The sequence below is a fragment of the Amborella trichopoda genome, chromosome 4 (genome assembly GCF_054954075.1).
Source record: "Amborella trichopoda isolate Santa Cruz 75 chromosome 4, AtrichopodaSantaCruz75HAP2 v2.0, whole genome shotgun sequence".
In the NCBI taxonomy this organism is placed as follows: Eukaryota; Viridiplantae; Streptophyta; class Magnoliopsida; order Amborellales; family Amborellaceae; genus Amborella; species Amborella trichopoda.
Window position 1 is genome coordinate 59,151,445 of NC_142339.1, and position 11,478 is coordinate 59,162,922.

Below are 11,478 nucleotides of genomic sequence, written 5' to 3' on the forward strand. Positions count from 1 at the left end.
AAAAAAAGAGGAGGGGTAGGGAGGGAAATAAGTATAAAGAAAGGTGTTTAATGTCTTAATAAATGGCCAAAGTTATAGGAGCAAACTATCATTAGGTTTTTAAGAAGAGAGAGAAAGATGGTGGATTCTGATAGAGAGAGAGAGAGAAAGATACTGGTAGAGAGAGAAAAGTAATGACTCAAATATTTTTGCATGGTAATGCATGCGGTGGCGTGAGTATGAAAATCTAGAGAGAGAGAGAGAGAGAGAGAGATTAATGTATTGTCGGAGAGCCACAGTTCATTGAGTCTGTTCAAATCTTTTGGTGGAGTGGGCCTTTCTCTCCTCAACCCACGGTGGCGCAATCTATTGACGTAATCTTTGGGACTCTCTCTCTCTCTCTACACTTTCTCTCTCTAAAATGTTCTCGTTCTTATTTTCTTTTAGCCCGTCTTTTGCCGAGTCCGATGCTTCAGCTTCTCCAGTCACGTATTCCTCTCTCTGTCTTTCCCCCTTGCTCCTCCTTAGTTGACAGGAATCCCATTAATTTCCCCTTTTTGTCTTTCTCTCTCCTCTGCCTCTCTCTGAAATTTTGATTATTGTCGTGCTTATCCATTGGGGCCTGTGGGTTTATATAAGCTTCAAGTGGGGGTCTCCTCTGTGTCCAATTGCCCCCCCTGTTGGGTGTTTGTAGTCCATTTCTCCGTGCCCTGTCTCTTTCTTTAGGTTTCCTCTCTCTCTCTCTCTCTCTCTCTCTCAGCTTTCGCTCTCTACCTTGTTACTGGGGTCCTCACCTCTCTTTTTATCATTGCTTGCTTGTTGGTTTTCCGTGGGCCTGGAAAATCTTTGTGATTTTGTTGGTTTTGGTTTTGGTTTTTCTGTATTTGGATTTTTATTGTCTCTGTTTTTTGTTTTTCTTATTTTAATGGTAGTTGACTTTCTTTTTTTCTGGGTTCTATTTCGAGTTGTTAATTTAGAGTTCTCACTTTTTTTTGGCTCATTTTTATTTTAGTATTTCTCTTGCTTTTTTATTATTATTTTTTCTTTTTGGCTTTCTCTCATAAGATTTATAATTCTTTTTTTTTCTTTTCTTTTTCTTTTTTACAGTGATTGAAGAGGTGGGTCCTGTAAGCGCCAACACTGAAGTGGGTGTTTCTCTTTTTTAAGGTTGGTTGATAAGTTTTGGCCATTGGGTCATTGGTTTTTGAGCATATTAATCAATTCTGTTGGAGATTTTTTTTTTTTTTTGCAAGTTTTCTATTATTTGATTCATTGTATAAAGTGGGGAGGAGAGGAAAATAAACATCAAATTTGTTGAGTAATGAAAATATGCGTCCATTTTCTCTTTTTTTTGAGGAAATGGAGCTAATTTCACTATTTTTATTTATTGTGGAGAGAGAGAAAGAGAGATTGCAGAGGCTTGTTTTATCTCTTGAGTTACTGCAAAAGAAGTTTGTTTGTTGGGTTTGCAGAATGGGGAGGGTTAAGCTGAAGATCAAGAAGTTAGAGAACACTAATGGTAGACAGGTTACATACTCTAAGAGGAGGGCCGGCATTCTAAAGAAGGCAAGGGAGCTCTCCATTTTATGTGACATAGATATTGCATTGCTCATGTTTTCACCAACTGGGAAGCCCACCTTATGCTTAGGGGAACGCAGGTATAAATTCATTCTCTGTTTTTTATGTACTTATTTGTTCTCTCTCTCTCTCTCTCATGTATTTATTTATTCTGTCTTTTATGTATTTATGCTCGCTCCCTCTCTCTCTTTCTCTCTCCCTCTGTCTCTCTCTCTGTTATGTATTTATTTATTCTCTGTCTCTCTCTCTTATGTAATTATACTCTCTCCCTCTGTATCTCTCTCTCTCACATACCTGTATTGAAAGGCATTAGTGGGTCCATGGTTTTCGTTATTGTTGCATAATTAGTGTGATGGTAATAAGATATTTGTGCCTCCCCATTTGTTATTATGTGCATTCATTTTTCTCAAGGATAAAACAAGTGGGCTCAAGGAATATTCAGAAAAGGAGAAGTTTGTACTCTTCATTTGTTTTTTGCTCTTTTCGGGTAGGTTTAGCTTTTCATTATTGTTATGCACGGTTTGGGATATAAAGAGAATATGTGCCTTGTAAGGCATGTACCGGTTAACCAGTGCATGAAGAAGGATTTTATTATTATTATTATTTTGTATGCTTATTTTGCTCTTGGCTATTGTGTTTTATAAATTGTGTTTTATAAAGTTTTCTTACCCCCTAGAAAGCTTTTTCATCTTCCAGTTGTTAAAAAAAGAAAAAGAAAAAAAAGAGTCTCTGGATTTTTTTTTTCTATTTTTGGGTTGGTATGGCTCCTCATTTGTTATCTTACATGATTCTTATTTACCTATTACTTTATACAATAAATAAAGGTTTTTTTACGTATTTGTTTGACCTCTTGTACTCTTGATTTTAGTTTTATGTTCCCAAAAAGATTTCAAAGAGAAAAACTTCGGGACCAGGTTCCTCTGTTTTTTTTTTACAGCTATGCTCATGATCTTGCATGCACGCAATTATTTGCCAGCAAAGGGAATTAATAACTCCAGATACTGGTTGTATTTGGAAATATTTTGGGTGATTAATTGTTAAATTTAAGTCCTTTAAGATGTCTAAGTGAAGAATATGAGCTTCTTGAAGTTGGTTCTTTGAAACATTTTTGTCATGAGAGGAAATTGGAAGGAACACTTATAGAAGCCCAGTGATACTATTTCTTGTATTTATTTTTTAGTCAATATGCAGTGTATAGATGCATGTTTTTTAGATGTTTTATGTATTCCTTGCATGTAAGCCCCTTTAGTTGCTCATTTCAAGCTGTATTATTTTAATTTTTCTTATGGAACTTTAGATCTAATGTAAATGTTCAAAAGCCCTATTGTGTGATTGTAATGAGGTTCCCTTGGCTACTCTTCTTATCTTGCAATATTTAGAATATATCAAAGGTTACAGGGCTTTGGTGAAGCGCCTTGTAAGAGTATCAAATCATTACTGGAGATAAAGGATGCCATGTTAATTCTTGCTCTACATCTCTTATTTTTTGTACAGGGTTTCATCTTGTATTTGAATTTGCTTGAAGAGTCTCTGATTGTAGTTCTTTTTTCAATGTCTGGCAAAAGTGGATCTAGCTGACATTGCTTTTCTTCTCTCTCTCTCTCTCTTGTATTTTACTTGGTGAATTTGAAGCAAGTTTGATTTCAAGTTCTGCTAAAATTCTTATTTTCGTTATATCCATTATTATTATTTTGTTATTGTTACTACTACTAATACTAGTTCTACCCAGACAAATAAAAATTATATTCATTTATCATACTAGCTGATGCTGTCTTACTTCCTATGTGATTTTGTAACATGAAAGCATGCAAAATAATTACTATTACATGCTCACTCTTGCTTGAAATGCATGAGGCTGTCCCTGGATTTCTTTTTTCCGAAGTTATATTGTGTTTCTCTCAATACTCTAATGCTCTCCATTTTCATGTTTGCAGCAACATTGAGGATGTTATTCATAGGTTTGCATCGTTGACTCCTCAAGAGAGAGCTAAGAGGTACAGAAATCATGTATTCCGTAGTGTTGTTTGCTTTAACATTCACATTCGGTTATTACTTTCTTTCATTTTTCATTATAATTATGGACATTAGTTCTAAAGATGACCTCTTTTTCTTTTGAAACAGGAAGCTTGAGAGCCTTGAAGTAAGTTAATTATGATTGCATTTAAAAATATTGCTCTAAAAAATATTTCATATATTGGCAACATTGACAGGCAGTCACTCCTTATTTAATGTTCATAAAAAAATCTTGACTTTTTTTTCTCAATTTGGATATTAGGCATTAAAGAAGACATTCAAGAAATTGGACCATGAAATCAATATACAGGAATTTTTAGGTTCAAGGTATGTGGAACGTTTTTTGGGATGGTTTGTTTTCAGTTTTCTAGTATATTATCTTTTTTGAGAAAAATATTTGACTTTGTATATCTTTTTTCTTTTTCCCATTGCAGCACCCATATAGTTGAGGTATTCATCAGAGGACTTATTTATTTTCAAATATTGTTCATAATTGTCTGTAATTATGCATTTAACTTTCAGCTAAATGTTTTCAGCCACCTACGTTGACTTAAATTTCTTCACAGGATCTTGAAAACCAAATAAGGCAACTACAAGCACAGTTGTCTGAAGTACACAAGAGACTGAGGTATCAGTTCAAGAAACCTTAATGCGTTTTGATACCATTAGTCTGTTATATCCACACAGTCATGAGCATAAAATGTAACATTTGTTGAACCCATTTTCCCAGTTATACGGAAAACACTCTTGAACTTTTGCAGTATTAAACATTCTTGCAGCTTATTTTGGGAGCTTTAAGAGCCAGCAAAACCCATATTTACGTGTCTAGGAAAAGTAAGCATGTGTAGAGAATTTTTGGGTAGAGACTACACAAAATTTGCACCTCCACAGGCATAGCCTTGTGAATGGAAGAATCCCCAAAAAATTGCATATAGAATGGTGGATCAACCATGAAATCACATGTGCACATGTCTTCAAGAAAAGGGAAGAATACTTTAAATTCATTCTTATAGGCCTTATCATATTTACTAAGGATAAGTGGAATGACGGTGTGTCACTTGGTTGGAGGCTTATGCCTTGGACATTGGATATGTGCATCTCTCTCCATTGGGATGGGGTGGGGCCTGTATCTCAGGTGCTCTATTGAGCCAAGTAGTTAGGTATAGTTTTAGCACCTCATGCTTTTGACAACCATGTTACTGACATGGCTATAACTTGTTGCGTTTTCTCTTTTTGATAATCTAGAACTTGTTCCATTTTGATTAACTGGAAATTTGTGGCATTTCATTGGAAAGAAGTCATTATGGTAGTCAATAGCCACCCTGCCTCGCTTACTCTCATGGGGTGTGGGGTAAGTTGGAACATTGTGCTGTGGCCCTCATGTCCTTGCCATAAGACTAGGACACCAAATCCTAGCCATATCCTTCTCTGAGAACCCCAATGTAGAAAGATTTTTGTTGTGTTGGTTGCCCCGTTCTTGAGAGATTTCTGGTGTAGTGAAGTGACGCTATTTGAAGGAAAGAGCAGGCAAAAGACTAAGAAGAGTCCTTCCTAGAAAAGAAACCAAATGTCAATCTTTATCTAGGGGTTTATTTCAACAACTTTATGAGAACTTGTCATCTTTTTGGTATGTTAACCATGTAGGACACTGTGAATTAAGATAAATTAGATGGACTAAATTTGGTTGGCTTAGATGCATTTCTCAAGTAGGATTGCTCTGGCCTTCTGAGATGTTTAGAACATTGTATAATGAAAATTTCTTTTGATATTTTTTCTTCACACTTTGTAGTTTCATTGTATTTGGAAATAAATCATGCTACTTGAAACAATTAGATACTGGTGAAATTTCTCAGTGGTTGTCTTCTATATTTATATATGCCATGTTTAGCATTTTTCTAGTGCCTGTTTTACTTCACATGATAAAGTTTTGTTGTATTCTCTTTCATAACTAAGAATGTAATAGGTAACTTGTTCTGATCCTCCTTAGAGATATCCTGTGTCTGTCAATGTTGGTGGTATATCATCTTTAAATTCTTTGAGGACTTGAAGTCCAAATTCTTTGTTTACATTGTTTACCAGAATGGCTTGAATATTCTTGCATGGTTGCATTTGCTTATGGCTTCTACTGCTAAAAAAATTCATATTTCTTTATTTTATTGTTCTCAGCTATTGGACAGATCCAGAAAGGATTGATAATGCAGACCGCATCATAGCTATGGCAGAGACACTCAAAGAATCTCTTACTCGGGTTCGAGCCCTAAAGGTAGTACTGCTCTCACTTTAGAAGCTTCACATTTGCCGTACATTGCATTTGTGGCATGGTTTTGATTTGGATAGTTAATTTGTTGGCAGAGATGTTGGCGGAGATGTGTTCTTCATTTTACTTAAGCAAACACTTCATTCACATTCATTGAAACAGACTTTCATCACTTCACAATTCACAATTACAGTCATAAAATTTACAAAAGATATCATAACTAGGCTTATGTTCCAATCTCATGGAAAAATGAATGTTGAATTAGTTTTGAGCTAATTTTGAGATGAGAATTTATTTTCCTGAATGTTTCTTTGACCTACATATATTTACATGATCCCCCTTTAACAGGAAAGCTTTGCAAAGCACCAGTTCTTGACGTTGCCCTGCAGCAGTCACCAGGTAAGCAGATTGGTCATCTTCTCTTAATTACTTCTCTTCCCTGGATTGATATTTTATGTGATTTACAAAACAAGGTCGCTTTATCTTTGATTTTGCAGTATCAAAATGGGATTAATTTGCCCTTAGGTATCAGTGGTGATCAGCAAACTCAACCCCTTTCTTGGGTTCCCAATCATGATGGCCACCATCTGATGCTACAAGAGGATCCAAATTTGGCACTATCTCAGAGGTAGCTTTCTTAAAACAATGTTTGTTCTTGTATGGTTTGATTCAAGCAATACATAGAGATATCACTCAAGTTATGCTTAACAACAATCACTAATTGTCTGCATGTTGAGTGCACAAACCATAGTCCACCAGGGTCATCACTATTGAATGAAATGGATATCGATGGGGGAGAGAGTGGTGCCTGCCAATGGGGTCATTTCCTGTTCAGGCAGGTTACATTCTTCCCTTCGCTGTGCATTGCATCTGATGGTGATAACTGCAACAATACTATGGTTTTCCACATCGATTGCTCTGTAGCATTCATTCCCTTGAACCCAGATTACCCACCCCAAAGGTGAAAAACCATTTTGTAGCTTGATTGGTGAATTGGATTCTCATGTGTATTGCTTCCTTGTTGTGTAGGGATATGGAATGCCCCCAGGATGGCACTATCTCATCTCTCTCAAGTTTCTTTGGAAGTGGCAGGCAGATGGAGATCGGTAGTTCAAGGCAGGAGGAGACGTTGAATGAGCTTAGTAGGAATGCATGCTTACGACTTCAGCTTGGTGGGCAGTTTCCATACCAGCCTTACAATCACAATTTTCTTGGAGAGAAGAAGATGGAATTGAATTTACAGGGATCACCTGTGGACTATCAAGTTCATGGATTTGAGGGTTCTCGAATTGGCTATAATGGGGACCCTCATAATTGGGCTTCAACCTCTGGCCATGGCGCCATACCCTTGTTCAATGAGCACCCATTTCCTCAGGTTTGTCCTTGCGAACTATCTCAGTAATTGGTTGGAATATCACCTACCTCTCTCTCTCTCTCTCTCTCTCTCTCTCCCCCCACCCCACCCCACCCCACCCCACCCCACCCCAGTGAAATTGGTTTTAGAAATACTTTGTTTTGGATGTTTAATTAATTATTCTAACTTAAGTTTCAAATATGCAGCAACCAAATTGATTTCGAGAGGAAGTGGTGTTCAGAAGTGGTGTTTTCAGTGTTTTCATCTCTAGTTTAGAATGGAGGTTATGTGCTTCAAGCTTAAGATGGACAAGCCCCTTTTACCTTCGCAGTATTTAAATAGGAGTGGTTCTACAAAAGTCAACCTCCTCTTTCATTCAAGTATCAGTTACTATGGTTTTAAGTTTACAGTGAGCTGCATCAATATTCATAGATGGTAAATTTGAAGATTGTTGTTTGTGTCCTAGAGGGAGGAGTGCATCAGCTGCATGAGGCTTCGATGCATCTTCCCATTAGTCGTCATCAAGACTTGTGTAAATTATGGAGGTTCGGGGTATACAGATCTATACACATGCATGTATTGAAATGATTTATAGGAGAAGGGTTTCCTGCAATTCGTTTGTGACTTGATGTGTAAAACTATACATACATAGGTCAATAAATCCATGTATCTCCATTGTTTCCATATAGTTTTGATAGTTTACTATAGCTTTAATGAAGTTCCAAGACTTTCAAGGATTAGGCCTCTATCTCTCTCTCTCTCTCTCTCTCTCTCTCTCATTGTGTGTGTGTGTGTATGTGTGGTTTATCTTATATACAAGAAACTTGAAAAATAAACAGGATTAGGATAATAATGCTGTTGTACTTGGTAGTTATACAACATGAGTGCAATGAAACTGATACAATTCCATGGAGGTTGGTGGTTGCCCTGTACATTCAAGGTGTGAAAGGAAGATTGAAGCTCATTGCTCTCTATGCCCATTTATCCCATGAATACAAACACACACACACAAACAGGCACACACACGCACGCACGCACACACACATACACAAAAAGAAAACAAGAGAGATAAATCCCTTAACCCATCAATACTATTGCATTATCCCCTGAGTGTCTGGACTATGGTGTTGTGCCATGGGTCTGATAGGTGCTGGAGTAGATTCTCAAATGGACCCTTTCCAGTAACATTGTATTGGACAATGAACCCCAAGAATGCAAGCATAGCTAGTCTCCCTGCATACAACACAAAAGGCCTCAAGTGAGTGAACTACAATATATATCAGTGATAAGTAGAGATTGTACTGTATTCTTAAGGACTATGGAAAACAACAGTCTACTGGTGTCTCATTTGTCTTATGAAATGATCGATGGTGCTGAAGAGAGAGAGAGGGACCCATCATTGGGTTCATGTCCTGTTGTTGTCGACCCCTCTCTCTCCATTTCATTGGACCTTCATGACCCTAATGGAGTATGGTTTTTATAGTCTAAATTGACATCAGTAGTATCAGCAAAAGAAGCTAAAGAACTTCAAATGGACACACACCCATGCATCTCTCTCTTTCTCTCTCTCTCTCTCACCATTGGCAAGCTCCTTCTCCTTGGCCTCTTCAGTCGGGTCAAAATTGAGGGGGTTGAAGGGGCCTCCTGGGTAGCCGACCTCGTTGGGGGGAAGGCTGTAGTTCTTGAAGATGGGGTCTTGGTTCACACTCCCTGGGTTCTTAATGTCCTGCCATCTCCTTATTTCAACATAGTGAAACAATATGAACTCTATCACAAACAGTGTCGAAGAAGAGGCGAAGTACTCCGATTTTCCTGCATCATACCACTGGGGGACATTGATGATACCGATCTTAGTGAACACTTCAGGTAATATCATTCCAGCTACTCCAAGCATGGCCCATCGACTATTCACCAGCTCGGCTTGGATAAACCACTTGAGGTTCTCGGGGTCCTCGGCAAGACCAAGTGGGTCAAATCCGTTGTCTCCTGGGAGGCTGTGGATTCCATGAGATGAGACTCTATTATCGAATTTGCCAGAATATTGAAATCTCAATAGAAAGTGAAGGGAATGGGTGGCTATGAGGCCCATTGATCAACTTGAAGGTGCTTGTTGCAAACTTGAGGTTGCTTTTTACAAGCCAGCTTAACTAAACAAAAAAAATTCCAATAAAATGGTTGAGAAAATAGTAAGCTGGTGTCTAGCACACCAGCCGAAATTGCTCCAGTGGTTCATTTTTTTATTTTTATTTTTTTATCTTAATGAAGTATTTGGAACGTTACATTTCTAATTTAGCCTCAGTTTGGTATTTTCCACATCATTTACTGATGGTTCCCTTTTAGTTAAATAACTGTGATAAATTGTCAACTAGAAAAAACAAATTTAGGAATTGGGCCTGGGCTTGAGCGGATATCAGTTGAGATTTACAATGCTATATCTCAAGCTTGATTTTAATTTGATAAATTTCAAAGCCCATTTTGAGGTATCATTTGATTAGTTACTTGAAATTATGTAAAAAATATGGATAAGATACTAAATAACTCAATTCTTGTAGTTTGATAAGTTTTCCTTTAGAGAAACAACATGAACTATTTCAAGATTCCAACTCCTGAGAGTACTTGCACAATTTATGCATGTTTTGAGGTCCATAATTCCTTGTGCATGAGTTTGAGTTACTTCTAAGCATTTTTTTCTTTTTGTGTGGTCTTTTTTCACGTTGTACGGATTAAGCTATATGTCGTTTTATAAATAAAAAAATAGATTATTCTAGTTTATACCCAAAGCTAAAAGACTAAAGATCATAACAAAGAACACCTTCAAATTGACATATGAGCTGGATGTATCCATATAAACTAAGTCTCAATGGTTGATGAATTCTAAATTGCCCATAACTAGCATACACACAGATGGCATATGGTACACTAAAACATAAAATTCATTAAAGCCAAAAGATATTCTACTTGGGTGGGGGTGGTTTACTCTCGGGGTTATTTTTTCAACTCATAGGCTAACCTTAGTAAAAAAAAATTTCCTAATTGCACCTTTTATGCACTTGAAAAATATAACATTTCAAAATTGAATAGAGACCATCCAATTTTTCGATCGATGGTGAGATCTAGGTGTTAAAAGACTTAAATTTCAATTTTCTTTTGGAGAACAATCCATCTAGTAATTCTTACGTAGTTCCCAAAATTTCTAATCGAAAAAATCTTCTTCTAACCGATGGAGTAGAAGTAAAAGTATGGTTGGGAGGAAGCACAGTATACGATACAAAAGTGGGGTGTAATGTCAAATTTTACCTTCCAGTGAGATACCCTGGAGAGGCCAAGCCCGGAAGCCACTCACCCTTCTTCGCGACGACTTTGAAAGAATTGCCAGGCGCAGAAGCGGTCCGACTCGAAATGTCCCTGGCTGTGAGCCTGTTTGGATTGGAGCCACTAAGGAACCTTGACTTGGTAATGGATGGTCTCAATGCCCCCAAAGAAGCCTGCATCGTAACTGTTGCCATTCTATTGATGAAGTTTTGATGCAGTTGAGAATGGCAGATTTGGTAAAATTTTTGGAGGGGTTAGAGTTTTTTGTGATTGAGATACTGAGACTCTTTGTATATGGTTTTGTGGGTTCATTTGTGGTTGAGGTTTGTGTATGGAATGGAGGCCTGGGATTGGGTTTTGGAGATCGGACGGCTTGAAATAGGGGAGCATCCGAATTGGCCAATCAGAAGAGCGGGTGTTTATCCCTTCTTATCTGGATCATAGATTTTCTTTGTAAGAATGGGGACAGTTAGCCTCCTGTGGCCATGTGGACAGGGAAAATCTTTAATCCATGGGGGTTGCCATGTCGGATGATTTTCTTCTAAGTGTTTGCCACATGGAATAAGAGATTTTCTTTTGGACGGTTTCGGATTATATAGCAAGGGATATACGGCCGAGATTGCAAGCACGACGAAAAAAATATTAGCCACCAGTGCATATATAAATGTGGAAAAAGTTTATATAGAGCCGAGGCTCTAAACAATCAAATTAGAGCTGACCTCAAAAATTCCATTAGAAAGAGGTTGATTTGACGTCCAAATATCCTCAAATTGATTATCTCGATATCAAGATGCACGGACATGAGAAAAAAAAATTGATTTCAAGTTCTAGAAATATTGCATCTTGTAACATTTTTTTGGACCAACAATTTTCAAGGTTTTCAAGTTTTCATAGATCTACTCGATCTACACTATTTTTTAATCTTTAAATTTTATAATTAGAGATGGAAATATATCTTAAGGCTGGCATAAAGATTTTCAGGTTT

The 11,478-nt window shown here is 37.2% G+C and overlaps 2 protein-coding genes across 5 annotated transcripts; one reads left to right on the plus strand and one right to left on the minus strand.

Moving 5' to 3' along the window:
- The first annotated feature begins 434 nt into the window (after positions 1-434).
- LOC18422009 (agamous-like MADS-box protein AGL65) lies at positions 435-7,918 on the plus strand. Of its 4 annotated transcripts, none has more exons than XM_088866158.1 (13): positions 435-468; positions 1,087-1,146; positions 1,452-1,637; positions 3,492-3,551; positions 3,679-3,697; positions 3,833-3,897; positions 4,005-4,020; positions 4,137-4,198; positions 5,737-5,833; positions 6,176-6,226; positions 6,325-6,455; positions 6,857-7,202; positions 7,388-7,918. In XM_088866158.1, exons 3-13 carry the CDS (start codon positions 1,453-1,455, stop codon positions 7,397-7,399), a joined length of 1,044 nt encoding a protein of 347 aa, XP_088722284.1. In that variant the 5' UTR covers positions 435-468; positions 1,087-1,146; position 1,452; the 3' UTR covers positions 7,400-7,918. The 4 variants fall into 4 exon arrangements, with proteins under 4 accessions (XP_088722284.1, XP_088722283.1, XP_020521208.1 ...); XM_020665549.2 differs by lacking the exon at positions 435-468 and adding an exon at positions 556-705; XM_088866157.1 differs by lacking the exon at positions 7,388-7,918 and having other exon boundaries at positions 6,857-7,279.
- Positions 7,919-8,005: 87 nt separating this feature from the next.
- Positions 8,006-10,765, minus strand: LHCA4 (light-harvesting chlorophyll-protein complex I subunit A4). Its single transcript, XM_006827229.4, has 3 exons — positions 10,479-10,765; positions 8,760-9,175; positions 8,006-8,414 (listed from the first exon to the last, which is right to left on the minus strand). The coding sequence occupies exons 1-3, from the start codon at positions 10,685-10,687 to the stop codon at positions 8,281-8,283; spliced, it is 759 nt and encodes a 252-aa protein (XP_006827292.1). The 5' UTR covers positions 10,688-10,765; the 3' UTR covers positions 8,006-8,280.
- Positions 10,766-11,478: the final 713 nt, after the last annotated feature.

Coding starts and splice junctions, on each gene's coding strand:
- LOC18422009 (XM_088866157.1), top strand. CDS start 1,453: ATGGGGAGGGTTAAGCTGAAGATCAAGAAGTTAGAGAACACTAATGGT. Junction 1,638..3,491: donor TTATGCTTAGGGGAACGCAG/GTATAAATTCAT, acceptor TCATGTTTGCAG/CAACATTGAGGATGTTATTC. Junction 6,456..6,856: donor AATTTGGCACTATCTCAGAG/GTAGCTTTCTTA, acceptor CTTGTTGTGTAG/GGATATGGAATGCCCCCAGG.
- LHCA4 (XM_006827229.4), bottom strand. CDS start 10,687: ATGGCAACAGTTACGATGCAGGCTTCTTTGGGGGCATTGAGACCATCC. Junction 9,176..10,478: donor CCAGGGTATCTCACTGGAAG/GTAAAATTTGAC, acceptor TGGAATCCACAG/CCTCCCAGGAGACAACGGAT. Junction 8,415..8,759: donor GGAGAAGGAGCTTGCCAATG/GTGAGAGAGAGA, acceptor TGTTGTATGCAG/GGAGACTAGCTATGCTTGCA.